The sequence below is a fragment of the Mobula hypostoma genome, chromosome 14 (genome assembly GCF_963921235.1).
Source record: "Mobula hypostoma chromosome 14, sMobHyp1.1, whole genome shotgun sequence".
In the NCBI taxonomy this organism is placed as follows: Eukaryota; Metazoa; Chordata; class Chondrichthyes; order Myliobatiformes; family Myliobatidae; genus Mobula; species Mobula hypostoma.
The window spans coordinates 2,955,355-2,975,901 of NC_086110.1; the positions used below are offsets into that span (position 1 = coordinate 2,955,355).

The 20,547-nt window shown below is 43.6% G+C and overlaps 1 protein-coding gene across 1 annotated transcript in view; it reads right to left on the reverse strand.

Annotated features, from left to right (window-relative positions):
- hydin (HYDIN axonemal central pair apparatus protein) overlaps nucleotides 1–20,547 on the reverse strand; it is a 977,428-nt gene that overhangs the window by 327,112 nt on the left and 629,769 nt on the right. The window contains exon 44 of the mRNA XM_063066586.1: nucleotides 11,946–12,087. Coding sequence (XP_062922656.1) covers nucleotides 11,946–12,087 — 142 coding nt within the window. The remainder of the gene's footprint in view (nucleotides 1–11,945; nucleotides 12,088–20,547) is intronic.

The following is a 20,547-nucleotide window of genomic DNA, read 5'->3' on the forward strand; positions in this document are numbered from 1 at the left end:
GAAGAGGGAAGTGATACAGAGACCAAAGCTAGGGTTAGTGAAGAAATAAGTAAGAGTAGAGTGCATAAAACTAAAAAGCAAAAATCGCATCGGTCGCTAGATTCTAAAAGGAGTAAAAGGGCACTTTATCTAAACTATTAGAAACAAGGTTAGTGAACTTGTGGCACAGATCAGTACCAAGGCATATGATTTAGTGGCCATTACAGAAACCTGGTTGCAAGGTGGAGATGACTGGGAATTAAATATCCAAGGGTATCAGGTAATACGGAAAGATAGGCAGGAAGGCAGAGGAGGTGGGGTGGCACTCTTGATTAGGGATGAGATCAGGGCAATTGTGAGAGATGATATAAGATCTAAGGAGCAGAATGTTAAGTCCAGCTGGGTAGAGATTAAGAATAGTAAAGGGAAAAAATCCCTGGTGGGAATTGACTATAGGCCACCCAATAAAAATACTGCAGTGGCAGAGGCGATTAACCAAGAAATAACTGGCTTGTAAGAACGGAACGGCAGTTGTCATGGGGGATTTTAACTTCCACATAGATTGGGTAAATCAGGTTGGTCAAGGAAGTCTTGAGGAGGACTTCATAGAATGCATCCATGATGGCTTTCTTGAGCAGCATGTTAGTGAACCCACAAGGGAAAATACTATCTTAGATCCAGTCCTGTTCAATGGGACAAGTAAGATTAACAATCTTGCAGTCAGGGATCTCCTTGGAAAAAGTGATCATAGTATGATTGAATTTCGCATTCAGTTGGAGGATGAAATAGTTAGATCTCAAACTAGTGTATTATGCTTGAACAAGGGAGACTACAACGGGATGAGGGAGGAGTTGGCTAATGTGGATTGGGAGCACAGGCTATTTGGTAGGACAGTTGAGGAACAGTGGAATACTTTCAAAGAGATTTTTCACAGTGCTCAACAAACGTATATTCCAGTCAAAAGTAAGGACAGTAAGTGTGGGGAGAGCAGGCCTTGGCTAACTAAGGAAATAAAATATAGTATCAAATTAAAAGCTCATATGTACAAAGTTGCAAAGAGTAGTGGGAGACTGGAGGATTGGAAAAACTTTAAAAAGCAACAAAGAACAACTAAACAAGAAATAAGGAAGGAGAAGATAGAGTATGAAAGTAAATTAGCACAAAATATAAAAACAGATAGCAAAAGTTTTTATAAATATATAAAGCGGAAAATGGTGGCTAAAGTCAACATAGGTCCCTTGGAAGACGAGTAGGGGAAATTGATATTGGGTGATAAGGAAATAGCTGAAGCACTGAATGACTATTTTATGTTGGTCTTCACGGTGGAGGACACGTTTAATATGCCAAAGAAGGATGTTATGGACGAAATGGGAGGTGAGGACCTCGATAAAATCACTGTCACTAAAGAGATTATGATGAGCAAACTAGAGGGCCTGAAGGTATGTAAGTCCCCTGGTCCTGATCGGATGCATCTCAGAGTGCTGAGGGAATTGGCGGAGGTTATAGTAGACGCGTTAGTAATCATTTATCAAAACTCTGTAGACTCTGGGCAGGTCTCGGCAGATTGGGAAACAGCAGATGTCAATCCACTTTTCAAAAAAGGATGTAGGCAAAAGACGGGCAACTATAGGCCAATTAGCTTAACATCTGTAGTTGGGAAAATGCTTGAAGCTGTCATTAAGGAAGAAATAACAAAAAATTTAGAAAGGAGTGTTTCCATTAGACAGATGCAGCATTGATTCAGAAAGGGCAGGTCCCGTTTGACGAACTTACTGGAGTTCTTTGAGGACATAATGAGTGCAGTGGATAGAGGGGAACAGGTGGATGTTGTATACTTGGATTTCCAGAAGGTATTTGATAAGGTGCCGCACAAGAGACTTATAAATAAGGATGCATGGAGTCGGAGGAAGTGTATTGGCGTGGATAGTGGAATGGTTAATCAATAGAAGGCAGAGAGTTGGTATAAATGGGTGTTTCTCCGGTTGCCAGTCTGTGATGAGTGGGAACCCACAGGGATCGGTGCTGGGCCCACAGCTGTTTACCATTTACACTGATGATTTGGAAGAGGGGACTGAGTGTAGTGTAGCAAAATTTGCTGATGACACTAAACTGAGTGGAAAAGCAAATTGTACAGAGGATGTGGAGAGACTGTAGAGGGATATAGATAGGTTAACTGAGTGGGCCAAGGTCTGGCAGATGAAATACAACGTTGGTAAATGCGAGATCATCCACTTTGGAAGGAATAATCGAAGAGCAGATTATTATTTAAGTGGTGAAAGATTGCAGTATGCTGTTGTGCAGAGGGACTTGGGAGTGCTTGTGCATGAATCGCAAAAAGTTGGCTTGCAGGTACAACAGGTTATTAAGAAGGCAAACGGAATGTTGGCCTTCATTGCTAGAGGGATTGAATTCGAGAGCAGGGAGGTCATGCTGCAACTATACAGGGTACTGGTGAGGGCGCACCTGGAGTACTGTGTGCAGTTCCGGTCTCCATACTTGAGGAAGCATATACTAGCTTTGGAGGTAGTGCAGAGGAGGTTCACCAGGTTGATTCCAGGGATGAAGGGGTTAACCTATGAGGAGAGATTGAATCACCTGGGACTGTACTCACTGGAATTCAGAAAAATGAGAGGAGATCTTATAAAAACATACTAAAATTTGACAGGGATAGATAAGATAGAAGTAGGAAAGTTGTTTACATTGGTAGGTGAGACTAGAACTAGGGGACATTGCCTCAAGATTCAGGGGATAAGATTTAGGATGGAGATGAGGAGAAACTGTTTTTCCCAGAGAGTTGTGAATCTGAGGAATTCTCTGCCCAGGGAAGCAGTTGAGGCTTCTTCACTAAATATATTTAAGAAACAACTAGATGGGTCTTTACATAGTAAGGGAATTAAGGGTTATGGGGAAAAAGCAGGTAGATGGAGCTGAATTCAGAGACAGACCAGCCATAATCTTACTGAATGGCAGAGCAGGCTCGATGGGCTGGATGGCCGACTCCTGCTCCTATTTCTTTTGTCCTTATGTTTATCTATATACTTGTCCAAATGTCTTGAATGTTGTAATTATACTTGCCTCTACTGCTTTCTCCGGCAGCTCATTCCATATACGCACCACATTAGGTGAAAAATATGCCATTTATAACCATATAACCATATAACAATTACAGCACAGAAACAGGCCATCTCGGCCCTTCTAGTCCATGCCGAACTCTTACTCTCTAGTCCCACCGACCTGCACTCAGCCCATAACCCTCCATTCCTTTCCTGTCCATATAGCTGTCCAATTTAACTTTAAATGACAACATCGATCCTGCCTCAACCACTTCTGCTGGAAGCTTGTTCCACACAGCTACCACTCTCTGAGTAAAGAAGTTCCCCCTCATGTTACCCCTAAACTTTTGTCATTTAACTCTCAACTCATGTCCTCTTGTTCGAATCTCCCCCACTCTCAATGGAAAAAGCCTATCCACGTCAACTCTGTCTATCCCCCTCATAATTTTAAACACCTCTATCAAGTCCCCCCTCAACCTTCTACGCTCCAAAGAATAAAGACCTAATCTCTTCAACCTTTCTCTGTAACTTAGAAAATGAAACCCAGGTAACATTTTAGTAAACCTCCTCTGTACTCTGTCAATCTTATTGACATCTTTCCTATAATTTGGTGACCAGAACTGTACACAATATTCCAAATTTGGCCTTACCAATGCTTTATACAATTTGAACATTACATCCCAACTCCTTTACTCAATGCTCTGATTAATAAAGGCCAGCATACCAAAAGCTTTCTTCACCACCCTATCCACATGAGAGTCCACCTTCAGGGAACTATGCACCATTATTCCTAGATCCCGCTGTTCTACTGCATTTCCTCAATGCCCTACCATTTACCATGTATGTCCTATTTTGATTAGTCCTACCAAAATGTAGCACCTCACATTTTTCAGCATTAAACTCCATCTGCCATCTTTCAGCCCACTCTTCTAACTGGCCTAAATCTCTCTGCAAGCTTTGAAAACCTACTTCATCATCCACAACACCACCTATCTTAGTATCATCTGCATATTTACTAATCCAATTTACCACTCCATCATCCAGATCATTAATATATATGATGAACAACATTGGACCCAGTATCGATCCCTGAGGCACACCGCTACGCACCGTCCTCCAATCTGACACACAGTTATCCACCACTACTCTCTGGCATCTCCCATCTCGCCACTGCTGAATCCATTTTACTACTTCGATATTAATGCCTAACGATTGAACCTTCCTAACTAACCTTCCGTGTGGAACCTTGTCAAAGGCCTTACTGAAGTCCATATAAACAACATCCACCGCTTGACCCTCATCCACTTTCCTATTAACCTCTTCAAAAAATTCGATAAGATTTACCAAACATGACCTTCCATGCACAAATCCATGTTTACTGTTCCTAATCAGACTCTGTCTATCCAGATAATTATATATACCATCTCTAAGAATACTTTCCATCAATTTACCCACCACTGACGTCAAACTCACAGGCCGATAATTGCTAGGTTTACTCTTAGAACCCTTTTTAATCAATGGAACCACATAAGCAATACGCCAATCCTCCGGCACCATCCCCATTTTTAATGACATTTGGAATATTTCTGTCAGAGCCCCTGCTATTTCTACACAAACTTCCCTCAAGGTCCTAGGGAATATCTTGTCCGGACCCGGAGACTTATTCACTTTTATATTCCTTAAAAGTGCCAGTACTTCCTCTTCTTTAATTGTCATACTTTCCATAACTACCCTTCTTGTTTCCTTTACTTTACACAATTCCATATCCTTCTCCCTAGTGAATACTGAAGAAATTGCTCAGAATCTCCCCCATCTCTTTTTACTCCGCTCATAGCCGTCCGATTTTGAGGGTACAGGATCTTTATGTTCCTGTTAGGTTGAAAGGAAAGGTTAAAAGTTTGAGAGAGCCATGGTTTTCAAGGGATATTGGAAACTTGGTTCGGAAAAAGAGAGGGATCTTCAATAAATATAGGCAGCTTGGAGTTAATGAGGTGCTCGAGGAATATAAAGAATGTAAAAATAATCTTAAGAAAGAAATTACAATAGCTAAAAGAAGATACAAGGCTGCTTTGGCAAGTAAGGTGAAAATAAATCTAAATGGTTTCTACAGTTATGTTAGTGGCAAAAGGATAGTGAGGGATAAAATTGGTCCCTTGGAGAATCAGAGTGGACGGCTAATTTACCCACCAATGACATCAAACTCACAGGCTTATTATTGCCAGGTTTACTCCTAGAACCCTTTTTAAACAATGGAACCACATGAGCAATACACCAATCCTCCAGACCTTTAGGTCCTCTTTAAATCTTTCCCCTTTCACCCTAAATGGATACTTTCTGTTGGGGAAGTCCAGAACGAGGGGCCACAGTTTGAGGTTAGAGGGGAAGCCTTTTAGGACCGAGATTAGGAAAAACTTCTTCACACAGAGAGTGGTGAATCTGTGGAATTCTCTGCCACAGGAAACAGTTGAGGCCAGTTCATTGGCTATATTTAAGAGGGAGTTAGATATGGCCCTTGTGGCTACGGGGGTCAGGGGGTATGGAGGGAAGGCTGGGGCGGGGTTCTGAGTTGGATGATCAGCCATGATCATAATAAATGGCGGTGCAGGATCGAAGGGCCGAATGGCCTACTCCTGCACCTATTTTCTATGTTTCTATGTTTCTATGTTTACCACGTCCTATATCCCCCTCATGTTTTTATAAATCTATCTAATGTCATTCCTCAGATCTCTTTGCTCAAGGGAAAACAGTTCCAGCCCATCTGGTCTCTCCTTATAACACATCTTCAACATCCATGAGAAGTCTTTCTACATTCTCTCCTGCTTAATTACATGCAGTTTGGCAATTAGAATTGCACACGACACTCGAGTGTGGTCTAAACAACATTTTGTGCAACTGTACCACAACATCCCGACTTCTGCACTCAGTGCCAGGCATCTGGATCACTGTTTGAATGAGCAAGCCACAAGTCTGCGGAAATAGTGCAGGCAAAAAGGATTAGTGTATACAGACATGTGTGAAAGGCCAAAGATCCTGCTTCTATGCTGTACATTTCTGTGATTTATGACCTTTTAAAATGAGAGACCCAGAAATGAATGGTCAAAGAATGGTAATAACATGTGACATTAATCCTACCATAACCCACTTTATTCTCGCCACATTCACATCAGCTCTCCGATATCCCACACTGTGGCCGGTTTACAATGGCCAATTATGCTATCAACCTACATGTCTTTGAGAATGTGGGAAGAAACTCTGGCAGTCACAGGGTGTACACAAAGATATCATGCCAAAGGGATTAGACCTGGGTCCTTAAAGGTAGTGGCTCTACCAGCTGAACAACCAAGCTTAGCGAAGATTAGACACGCTCCCTTGAGAAACTGTCTCGGCTAACTGAAAATCTTGAAATTGAGCTGGATAGACTTCTATAGATGACAAAGGACTTACGTAATGATAAGGAGCAGACCTGAGAAAACAATTAGCTCAGTCACAGGTGCATTGCACAGCAGAGCAGATTTACACAGCTGAATACGCTGCACGTTCTCCTTTCTTTCCCCACCCAAATCTTATTTAGAGATCCAGCATGGTAACAGGCCCTTCTGATCCAGTGACCCTGCGCCACCCAATTACACCCCTGTGACCAATTAACTAATGACCCTGCACCATCCAATTACACCCTTCTGACCAATTAACCAACGAGCCAGCGCCATCCAATTACACCCCTGTGACCAATTAACCAATGAGCCTGCACCATCCAATTACACCTGTGACCAATTAACCAATGAGCCTGCACCATCCAATTACACCCTTGTGACCAATTAACCAATGAGCCTGCACCATCCAATTACACCCTTCTGACCAATTAACCAATGAGCCTGCGCCATCCAATTACACCCCTGTGACCAATTAACCAATGAGCCTGCACCATCCAATTACACCCTTCTGACCAATTAACCAACGAGCCAGCGCCATCCAATTACACCCCTGTGACCAATTAACCAATGAGCCTGCACCATCCAATTACACCCTTCTGACCAATTAACCAATGAGCCTGCACCATCCAATTACACCCTTGTGACCAATTAACCAATGACCCTGCGCCACCCAATTACACCCTTCTGACCAATTAACCAACGACCCTGCACCACCCAATTACACCAGTGACCAATTAACCAATGAGCCTGCGCCACCCAATTACACCCTTGTGACCAATTAACCAACGAGCCAGCGCCATCCAATTACACCCCTGTGACCAATTAACCAATGAGCCTGCACCATCCAATTACACCCTTGTGACCAATTAACTAATGACCCTGCGCCATCCAATTACACCCTTCTGACCAATTAACCAATGACCCTGCACCACCCAATTACACCCCTGTGACCAATTAACCAATGAGCCTGCACCATCCAATTACACCCGTGACCAATTAACCAATGAGCCTGCACCACCCAATTACACCCTTGTGACCAATTAACCAATGAGCCTGCACCATCCAATTACACCCTTGTGACCAATTAACTAATGACCCTGCGCCATCCAATTACACCCTTCTGACCAATTAACCAATGACCCTGCACCATCCAATTACACCCGTGACCAATTAACCAATGACCCTGCGCCACCCAATTACACCCCTGTGACCAATTAACCAATGACCCTGCGCCATCCAATTACACCCTTGTGACCAATAAACCAATGACCCTGCGCCACCCACTTACACCCTTGTGACCAATTAACCAATGAGCCTGCGCCATCCAATTACATCCTTGTGACCAATTAACCAATGACCCTGCGCCATCCAATTACATCCTTGTGACCAATTAACCAATGACCCTGCGCCATCCAATTACACCCTTGTGACCAATTAACTAATGACCCTGCGCCATCCAATTACACCCTTCTGACCAATTAACCAATGACCCTGCACCATCCAATTACACCCGTGACCAATTAACCAATGACCCTGCGCCACCCAATTACACCCCTGTGACCAATTAACCAATGACCCTGCGCCATCCAATTACACCCTTGTGACCAATTAACCAATGACCCTGCGCCACCCACTTACACCCTTGTGACCAATTAACCAATGAGCCTGCGCCATCCAATTACACCCTTGTGACCAATTAACCAATGACCCTGCGCCATCCAATTACATCCTTGTGACCAATTAACCAATGACCCTGCGCCATCCAATTACATCCTTGTGACCAATTAACCAATGACCCTGCACCATCCAATTACACCCTTGTGACCAATTAACCAATGACCCTGCGCCATCCAATTACACCCTTGTGACCAATTAACCAATGAGCCTGCACCATCCAATTACATCCTTGTAACCAATTAACCAATGACCCTGCGCCACCCACTTACACCCTTGTGACCAATTAACCAATGAGCCTGCGCCATCCAATTACACCCTTGTGACCAATTAACCAATGACCCTGCGCCATCCAATTACACCCTTGTGACCAATTAACCAATGACCCTGCGCCACCCAATTACACCCCTGTGACCAATTAACCAATGAGCCTGCACCATCCAATTACATCCTTGTAACCAATTAACCAATGACCCTGCGCCACCCACTTACACCCTTGTGACCAATTAACCAATGAGCCTGCGCCATCCAATTACACCCTTGTGACCAATTAACCAATGACCCTGCGCCACCCAATTACACCCTTGTGACCAATTAACCAATGAGCCTGCGCCACCCAATTACACCTGTGACCAATTAACCAATGAGCCTGCACCATCCAATTACACCCTTGTGATCAATTAACCAATGAGCCTGCACCATCCAATTACATCCTTGTGACCAATTAACCAATGAGCCTGCGCCACCCAATTACACCTGTGACCAATTAACCAATGAGCCTGCGCCATCCAATTACACCCTTGTGACCAATTAACCAATGAGCCTGCACCATCCAATTACACCCTTGTGACCAATTAACCAATGAGCCTGCACCATCCAATTACACCCTTGTGACCAATTAACCAATGAGCCTGCACCATCCAATTACACCCCTGTGACCAATTAACCAATGAGCCTGCACCATCCAATTACACCTCTGTGACCAATTAACCAATGAGCCTGCACCATCCAATTACACCCTTGTGACCAATTAACCAATGACCCTGCACCACCCAATTACACCTTTGTGACCAATTAACCAATGAGCCTGCACCACCCAACCAATTAACCAATGAGCCTGTGCCACCCAATTACACCCTTGTGATCAATTAACCAATGAGCCTGCACCATCCAATTACACCCTTGTGACCAATTAACCAATGAGCCTGCACCATCCAATTACAGCCTTGTGACCAATTAACCAATGACCCTGCACCATCCAATTACACCCGTGACCAATTAACCAATGAGCCCGCGCCATCCAATTACACCCTTGTGACCAATTAACCAATGACCCTGCACCATCCAATTACACCCGTGACCAATTAACCAATGAGCCTGCACCACCCAATTACACCCGTGACCAATTAACCAATGAGCCTGCACCATCCAATTACACCCGTGACCAATTAACCAATGAGCCTGCACCATCCAATTACACCCTTGTGATCAATTAACCAATGAGCCTGCACCATCCAATTACACCCTTGTGACCAATTAACCAATGACCCTGCACCATCCAATTACACCCTTGTGACCAATTAACCAATGAGCCTGCGCCATCCAATTACATCCTTGTGACCAATTAACCAATGACCCTGCGCCACCCAATTACACCCTTGTGACCAATTAACCAATGACCCTGCGCCACCCAATTACACCTGTGACCAATTAACCAATGAGCCTGCACCATCGTTACACCCTTGTGACCAATTAACCAATGACCCTGCGCCATCCAATTACATCCTTGTAACCAATTAACCAACGACCCTGCACCATCCAATTACATCCTTGTAACCAATTAACCAATGACCCTGCACCATCCAATTACACCTGTGACCAATTAACCAATGAGCCTGCACCATCCAATTACACCCTTGTGATCAATTAACCAATGAGCCTGCACCATCCAATTACACCCTTGTGACCAATTAACCAATGAGCCTGCGCCACCCAATTACACCTGTGACCAATTAACCAATGAGCCTGCGCCATCCAATTACACCCTTGTGACCAATTAACCAATGAGCCTGCACCATCCAATTACACCCTTGTGACCAATTAACCAATGAGCCTGCACCATCCAATTACACCCTTGTGACCAATTAACCAATGAGCCTGCACCATCCAATTACACCCCTGTGACCAATTAACCAATGAGCCTGCACCATCCAATTACACCTCTGTGACCAATTAACCAATGAGCCTGCACCATCCAATTACACCCTTGTGACCAATTAACCAATGACCCTGCACCACCCAATTACACCTTTGTGACCAATTAACCAATGAGCCTGCACCAGCCAACCAATTAACCAATGAGCCTGTGCCACCCAATTACACCCTTGTGATCAATTAACCAATGAGCCTGCACCATCCAATTACACCCTTGTGACCAATTAACCAATGAGCCTGCGCCATCCAATTACACCCTTGTGACCAATTAACCAATGACCCTGCACCATCCAATTACACCCGTGACCAATTAACCAATGAGCCCGCGCCATCCAATTACACCCTTGTGACCAATTAACCAATGACCCTGCACCATCCAATTACACCCGTGACCAATTAACCAATGAGCCCGCGCCATCCAATTACACCCTTGTGACCAATTAACCAATGACCCTGCACCATCCAATTACACCCGTGACCAATTAACCAATGAGCCTGCACCATCCAATTACACCCTTGTGACCAATTAACCAATGAGCCTGCGCCACCCAATTACACCCTTGTGACCAATTAACCAATGACCCTGCACCATCCAATTACACCCGTGACCAATTAACCAATGAGCCCGCGCCATCCAATTACACCCTTGTGACCAATTAACCAATGACCCTGCACCATCCAATTACACCCGTGACCAATTAACCAATGAGCCTGCACCATCCAATTACACCCTTGTGACCAATTAACCAATGAGCCTGCACCATCCAATTACACCCTTGTGACCAATTAACCAATGAGCCTGCACCATCTAATTACACCCTTGTGACCAATTAACCAATGAGCCTGCACCATCCAATTATACCCCTGTGACCAATTAACCAATGAGCCCGCGCCATCCAATTACACCCTTGTGACCAATTAACCAATGACCCTGCACCATCCAATTACACCCGTGACCAATTAACCAATGAGCCTGCACCATCTAATTACACCCTTGTGACCAATTAACCAATGAGCCTGCGCCACCCAATTACACCCTTGTGACCAATTAACCAATGAGCCTGCACCATCCAATTACACCCTTGTGACCAATTAACCAATGAGCCTGCACCATCCAATTACATCCTTGTGACCAATTAACCAATGAGCCTGCACCACCCAATTACACCCTTGTGACCAATTAACCAATGACCCTGCGCCACCCAATTACACCCTTGTGACCAATTAACCAATGACCCTGCACCATCCAATTACACCCTTGTGACCAATTAACCAATGAGCCTGCACCATCCAATTACACCCTTGTGACCAATTAACCAATGAGCCTGCACCATCCAATTACACCCTTGTGACCAATTAACCAATGAGCCTGCACCATCCAATTACACCCTTGTGATCAATTAACCAATGAGCCTGCACCACCCAATTACATCCTTGTGACCAATTAACCTACTAACTTATGTGTTTTGGGAATGTGGAAAGAAACCCAGGCACCTGGAGGAAACCTGTAACGTCATGGGTAAAACGTACAAACTCTTTACATACAGCAGGGAGTACATCTATGGGATCTGATAGTTCTGAGTTGTCTACTTACTTCTCTCTCCGTTCTCGGAATAAGCTGGTACGTTTAAAATCAAACTCTGCTCTCTTTTCATCTGTCAAAGCTTCATATTCGTCTTCATCCAACTCTTTCAGGTAAGTCCTCTCCTTCTCTGCTTCCTCCTTTGCTAACTGCTCTGTTATTTAATTTAGAGAAACAGACAATGTGTGACTTAAAATGCGTCCTATCTCCAGGTAAAAAAAAAATGGGCCATAGTGTTTCAGTGTAACTGATAGGCTATTTGTATGTAATGTAGAGCATCAGCTGTCAATAGAAAGATGTAACGTTGGACTTCAGTATGTTGCTTTACAGGAAGCTGTGGATTGTTTAGCATCAGGCGAGATGAGAAACAACTGTTTTCTCATCAATTATTATTTCATATATTTATTATCATAAGTAAAATCATGACTGCAAGTTTTTAAGGCAATCATCTTGTTAAGTCAGACTCATGTGATTGGCATCTCTGTGGCAGCAACAATTGTCTTTAAAAATATGTAAAAACTGTCCAGACAAAGCCCTTTGCACAATGGCTGGAGTACATGGCCATGTGGATTTGTACATAGTCATGTGGATCGTGCAGTCTGGTGGGGCCAGTCAGTTTCTATTGGCAGCTTTCCAAGAAGCTTGTGTTACGCAACCGGCAACAATGAATATCAATCCAGACAGTTTATATAAAAACAACCAGATATTTATTAAACACGGATAAACAATTAAAAAAACAAACAAAAACCTTAACTGGAAGTTAACCGCTAAGCGGCCGATCAACAAATAGTCACTTGGTACTGGTTCTTAAAGCGATAAATGCGAAAACAGTTCTTAAAGCGGTAAAGTCAAACACAGTTCTTAAAACGGTAAATTCGAAAGTCCAACAGATTTATACATTCAACTGGGGAAGACTTCTCTGGAGAAGGATTTATTCATAGACACGACTTTCCTGCTGGTTCTGTCCAAAAGGATTCACGATGAAGGAATAAACAGCTTAAAACAACTGACCTTTCTTCTGGCGAGCAAATCCTGCATGAACTATCCCTCTCTTTCGGCAGGAGTTATCTTCGATACAGGTTGCTACTTCTTCAATGAAGACTCACTAAGGTCGATCCTTTATAAACTGCCAAACATTCCCAACTTCTCTTAATCCTTCATATCCTGTACTTCGATAAAGTCTTCACTCTCCAGTACTACTGAAAAGGTACGTCAACAAACCTGCCAGAAATTGCCAGTCCAGCACTATTGTACCTTGCAATAGAACGTAATACTCCATTTTAAAAATGAAACTGCGTCAAAAAGCAAATACGCAACGGAACTGAGACACTGATGAATGTTCTAGCTGAAAAACTAACTGCGTCACCAGAGGTCTTCCCTTTTATACCCGTGGTGAACATGTCATCACGTGACCTCACATCGGTGGGAAAATTACATCAGGTGTCCTCCAAAAGACCATTACATTATTCTCACAAGAAAGTCACAACATCTCCTTGAGGTATGTAACACTTGCATCTGCTGAGGCTTTGCTGTGTGTTTCTGGTACTCCCTCAATTTACAGCCTTCTGAAAAAGCCTGGGGAAAGATTTATTGCCCAATATAGGTGGAAGTTTTGAGTTAAATTTGTATTTGGCCTACTGACAATGCCGGCCTGAGCCCATTGAACGCTCGGTGTGTTTAGAGTCAGTTGCCTGCCGGTGGAAAGATGGAGGAGGTGCAGCAGCATACTCCATCATAGAGCCATGTAAACAGGGCCTTTGGCTCACTGAGTCCATACCAACCATTCCTTTCTACCGTATTCATATCTCATTCTCCCCAGCTTCTACCACTAACCCACTAGAAGCTGTTCACCTACCCATCAACATGTCTTTGGGTGATGAAAGGAAACTGTAGTGCACAGGGGAAAGCCGTGTAATCACTCTGGCCACAAAGTGAACCCAGGTCTCTTGCCACTCTACTGCCAGTGCCATTGTGCCTCCCTTAACCGCAAGAGGAGAGCTTTTGAAAGATAGAGAGGCAGGCATCACCTGCTGGTGTTGATCCTTGACATGAGTGGCCTTGACTGAATCCCAGAGCAAACAATTCATTTCTGTGTCTCCATCAGCCCAGAAGGTGAGAAAACAGTGCACTACTTGAAAATCAGGAAGGCCTCAAATATGCTTGCTAATATTCGAAATCCCATCATCCCGATGTCAACCATCAGCTGTAGTACACTAACACTGCCTGTATGTGCACATATGTAAAGGCACTGCACAATACCATTGCTGTATTGTGAGACTCTTGAGCCTGCACATTGTGGAATAAAATTACAGCCATTCTGACCACATCCACAATTCTCCATTCCCGTTTACTCTCCGTCACCTTTCACCCCATCCTCTCTGCTTATTAACTATTTACCTAGCAATGTCTAAAAACTTTCTAACAACTTGGCTTTGACCTGTCTTTTTAGAAGAAAATTCACAAGACTCAAGACTAAGAGAAAAAAAATCCACCTCATCCCCTACGATGACCCTTATTTGCAAACAACAGCACCATTCTCCCATGAGGAAGTATCCTCTCCATTTCAACTAACAGAAAGTCACATTTCAGCCAAATGCCACTCATGTTTCAAAACAACAGTCTATCCAATGTTGCCTGGACATAGTTTGACCTGGACATGGTTGGAACAATCTAACCTGAGCGAAGACACTTTTATGTAAAATTTTGCATGGAAAACCAGTGTTAACAGACACAATTTATAGGTTTTAACATTTTTCCTCAGCAGGAAATCTTCTTGGATATCAGAAAACAAATTAAACAGCTAAACAGTCCAAGGCCTTCTCTTGAACTTATATTTCCATGCTCAGAAGTAGTTCCCAGAACCCCCTTGAAACAAGCGTACCAAGACTCATTCACTCAGGAGTCAGGTCAAACTCCACACCAAAGACCGATAAACAAATGTTACAACTACTTCACTGAAATATTAGGGACATATCCTGTCCAGATACACATCTTGTATCTTATCTTTCAATTTAGAAACATAGAAAACCTACACAGAAAACAATATTGGCCCTTCAACCCACAATGTTATGCCGAGCATGTACTTACTTTAGAAATTGACTAGGGTTACCCATAGCCCTCTATTTTTCTAAACTCCATGCACCTATCTTAAAAGACCCTATTGAATCCGCCTCCACCACTGTCACCGGCAGCCCATTCCATGCACTCACCACTCTCTGTGTGAAAAAACTTACCCCTGACATCTCCTCTGTACCTACTTCCAAGCACTTTAAAACTGTGCCCTCTCATGTTAACCATTTCAGCCCTAGGAAAAAGCCTCTGACTATCCACACAATCAATGCTTCAAATTTGTTGTTGCTGTTTTCATAAGTACTGCTCTTAAAAACTTGGCAGGAATCTGTTAGTTTCAGAGGCTAGAACCTGGTCCATGTGTAGCAATAATGATAATAAATTGTGTGTATATGGAACCTCTAACTTTGCAGAGGTGTTTCACTGCAAATGTCACCAAACAAAATTTCACTTCATGTCACATAAAATGGCAAAAGGCTTAGTCATTTGGCAGGATTTAAGGAATATCTTGAATAGGAAAGAAACATACGAGGCATATAGGTTACCAAGAGGATTCTGCAGCTTAGGGCTTTAGTAGTTGGGCAATATACCACCGTGCAGGAGCCCCTTGTGTGATGGAACGGAACTTTCACACATGGTTATATTACTTATATTTCCTTACAATATAGACAGAGCTCTTTAGTCCACAGATGCTATACTGGCTCATTAAGTCACTTTACACTCCCACCTACTTCTATAAAGCATACATCACATGCCCAGTCTGATTCTTTATACCACCCATCTACACTAGAGGGATCTTACAGCAGACAATGAACCCACCAGCTTGCTTCTGAGATATGGGAGGATACCAGAGGAACCAGGACGGTAGAAAAGCAACTAATTCACAGGAAGAACATGCAAACTCCATGCAGATAGCACTGCGCAGGAAAAGTCTCAGGCCCATGTGGAGTTGGCAAGGCAAGTTTTGATAGCTTGGTCATGAGGATGATGGACATGGAGAAGATTGGTGGAATGTTGAGAGGATGAAGGGCAATGCTGAGATTGGCAGGGAGCAGAGGAGAGTTGAGAGGAGGCAAATGTACAGGAAACCCTAATCAAATTTCCAAGTATGTATCTGCATTCTAGTGGAATAAATATTGATCACGTTAAGCTATCTGAGTTATCTATTTAACCAATTCGTCCCCCCCATCCCTCCCCACTGATCTCCCTCCTGGCACTTATCTGTGTAAGCGGAACAAGTGCTACACATGCCCTTACACTTCCTCCCTTACCACCATTCAGGGCCCCAAACAGTCCTTCCAGGTGAGGCATCACTTCACCTGTGAGTCGACTGGGGTGATATACTGCGTCCGGTGCTCCCGATGTGGCCTTTTATATATTGGTGAGACCCGACGCAGACTGGGAGACCGCTTTGCTGAACATCTACGCTCTGTCCGCCAGAGAAAGCAGGATCTCCCAGTGGCCACACATTTTAATTCCACATCCCATTCCCATTCTGACATGTCTTTCCACGGCCTCCTCTACTGTAAAGATGAAGCCACACTCAGGTTGGAGGAACAACACCTTATATTCCGTCTGGGTAGCCTCCAACCTGATGGCATGAACATTGACTTCTCTAACTTCCGCTAGGCCCCACCTCCCCCTCGTACCCCAGCTGTTACTCATTTTTATGCACACATTCTTTCTCTCACTCTCCTTTTTCTCCCTCTGTCCCTCTGAATATACCTCTTGCCCATCCTCTGGGTCACCCCCCCCCGTCTTTCTCCCTAGGCCTCCTGTCCCATGATCCTCTCGTATCCCCTTTTGCCTATCACCTGTCCAGCTCTCGGCTCCATCCCTCCCCCTCCTGTCTTCTCCTGTCATTTTGGATCTCCCCCTCCCCCTCCAGCTTTCAAATCCCTTACTCACTCTTCCTTCAGTTAGTCCTGACGAAGGGTCTCGGCCTGAAACGTCGACTGCACCTCTTCCTATAGATGCTGCTTGGCCTGCTGCGTTCACCAGCAACTTTGATGTATGTTGCTTGAATTTCCAGCATCTGCAGAATTCCTGTTGTTTGAGTTATCTATTTGATAACATTCTATCATGTCACGGAGAAAATCAAGTAACAGAGTTTCTCAGCCACTGCTTTGATCTTTACCAGATTTACTTGTAAGAAGTTCATGTTTAACATATTTAGATGTTTTATTTATGGAGACAGATGGATGGTGGTGAGATCGAGCTGGGGGCTAACAGTCTTACATTGAAACTGTTGGATCTGACTGTTGCAGTTTAGCTATCAATTATCTGTTTGTATTTTAAGTAGCTTTTCTATATAGCAGTTTAATATGCTTCAGGTGGCTATACAAAGTATAATTCTGAAAGCTTCTTAGTTCTTTCATTAAGTGGGTAGTATTTGCTCATTGGTTAATTTTATTGTAATATTAAGTAAGTATTTTCTACTTGGATTATTGTTATCTATGGAGTTGTTTTATTGTCTTAGGTATAAAAGTAACTGTTTTATACTAGGCACCATCTTTTCTTTACTTCAAGTAGTAAGACACCCTATCATTGTTCTGTTTCTGTTCTCTTTATTCTATCTTCTCAATAAAATGATAGGAAGCAATGTGTTTATGCCTCGTTCCTAACATCTAAAAGAACCTTGGATTTAAACACAAGAATGCAGTGAAACTTATGCTATAGTGAGGGGATCCAGGAGTGCCCCTATTAACTGTTTGAAGAGAGACAGAGAGAGATATTCATCATTGATGGTTTGTTTGGAAAGGAGAGAGAGACGAAGATTGACGGTTGGACTGACATGGGAGTTAACTTTGGGGTTTTACTTTGGAGATAAAGGCCGAGCAGCTCGAAGGTTGCTATGGTGACCAACAGGACATTATTGATGTCACTTCCAAGGACGTGTTGCCTGCTCACATTCCTAACAGACAAAGGAAGGAGGGACGCTTTGAGTGACAGGTGATGCTCAGCCTGGTGAAATCAATGGGAGGTCAGATGATACAGACCTCAGACACATGATCTTGGACACTGAATGAGCATTGTTGTGCCCGCAGAGAAAGGGGGTTTTGGAGGATCGATCAGGCGGATCGATCCAAATTGCTATTCCAGCGGTGAAGAAGGGGTTGACTGGTGGGGAGTTGTCTATGTGTCTGCCCTTGCCGGGGTGATAGCTCCACCACAGGAAAACCATCACAGTCACAAAAAAATCACAGTCGGTGACTTGTGAAGGATTTCGGAGGACGATGAGAAGATCAACGGCATCAGCTCACCTGAAGACTCAACTCACTCTCACTCTCTCTCTCTCTCTCTCTGTCTCTCTCTCTCTCTCTCTCTCTCTCTCTCTCTCTCTCTCTCTCTCTCTGTCTCTCTCTCTCTCTCTCTCTCTCTCTCCATCACTACTCAACTAAATACCACGAACTGAACTGAACTTTACTCAACATTGTAAGACTGTATCTTTTTACCCCGAGACTTAAATAAGCTTTGTTTTTCATATATCTATTTCCACACTTACTGATTTACTTACCTATATATATAATCATTGCTAATGTGACGAGAATACACATAAATTAAGATGTTTGCTGGCCTGGGCTAGCATCAGTGGCATCAGCAGTTGGTCTGCCACCTGTCCTCAGGGGAAGGAGAGATAAGGAACAATGAAGCAGCATTTGGAGGTGTTAATGAAGGAGCCATCAGTCTGGGTATTGTCTAGAGCGGCTCCCCCTTTGAACCCTGAACTGTTTGAAGTGATGGACAGGCGATACCCCAGCAGGGGGATAAAAAGGGACAGGTTCGCTAAGGCAGGAAACACACGACACCCGAGGTAATGAGACCCTGGAAGCGGTGCGCCTCTCACGAGTCGGTGGGAAGTACCGGACCATAAACGCACAGGGTGGAAAGGTACGATCAGCGGGAACCCGGTGTGTGTCCACCCTCGCTTGGGTGCAAAGGTTCACTGCAGAGGATCGACCGCATCTGGAGGAGGGGTCACAGTCCGTGACCTCAGGTGACATCACCAAGGACACGCCCGAAAGCTGCTTGTGAGCAATATCGCCAGTCTGTGAGTGGAAGCTGTTTCTGAATGATCAGTCGTTCTCATTCTCTCTCTTCCTCCCCCCCACGTTGTCCATCGCCATGGCAACGATTACTGTGAACTGAACTAAATCGAACTGGACTTTTGAGTCACTTTGAAATTGGTCATTTACCCCTAGACAACGACAGAGCTTGATTGATGCTGTTATCTTAATTCTGTGCACATGTGTCTTTATCATTGCTGAACTGTTGCATTTATTATCCTTTCGATTACTGTGTTGCTTGTTTCTTTAATAAAACTTTCTTAGTTCTAGTAATCCAGACTCCAACTGAGTGATCCATTTCTGCTGGTTTGGCAACCCAGTTACGGGGTACGTAACACTAACCTGTCTGATTTATTTACATTGATATTACTGTATTGCGTAGTTACTAATAAATATTAATAGTTTATAGCAATACTGGACTCCAAAGTGGTTTCTATTTCTGCTGGTTTCTTTATCACCGTCACGGGGTACGTGACACTATGCTGTCACATGCTAGGAGGAACAGAAATTGGTGTGGGTGAAAATAAAAATGTTAAGACATCTAAAAAATAAGGTTAAACTAAACATCCTGCCTCAGTAGGCAAGGCATTCATTACAAGGTGGGCAATTTAACAAGACAAGTAGGTGTAAAACTTATACAATGTGACTACCATTACGATAGATAGATACTGGATGACTCCAGCTGGGATATTTGGAATTTAGGAAAGATAGTGAAAATGGAATACAAGGTGGGATGACACTGATAGTGAAGGGTATAGTCAGTGCACTAGTGAAGGGACATGGGCTAAGCACAGGAGCATGTAAAAACATTCTGACTGCAGCTACGGAGCACCAAGTTGGTGGGTGTTGTCATTAGGCCTTAAACAGTATGGGAATCAAAGGCGATGGAACGGAAGAGGAAATTAAAGATGTCTTTAGCTACATGCCTGAGAAGCTGCTGTACACAAACTTTTCACTGAACCTGCAGCTCACCTTGGCAGACAATAAACTCATCCTGACTGGGAACAGGAAGCAAGGGTACTATAGTAATTTAAATATGAACTGGCCATCCAAAACAGCTTTAAGATGTACTCACTGTTCTGCTCACGGTGGAGCTGACTATATCTACAACTCTCTGCAGCACAGGATTTTCAGAAATCCTGTCATAACATGTTAGCAAGTGGATGGTCATGCACTTTGCTACAAAAGAATAAAAGAGAAAATTCAAATATCCAAAGTGCAGATGGACTTGGGAGTCCTTGTGCAGGATTCCCTAAAGGTTAACTTGCAGATTGAATCAGTGGTGAGAAAGACAAATGCAATGTTAGCATTCAGTTCAAGAGGACTAGAATATAAAAGCAAGGTTGTAATGCTGAGGCTTTGAGGCACTGGTGAGGTCTCACTTGGAGTATTGTGAGCAGTTTTGCGCCCTTTATTTAAGGAAGGATGTGCTGACATTGGAGCGGATTCAGAGGAAGTTCACAAGAATGATTCTGGGA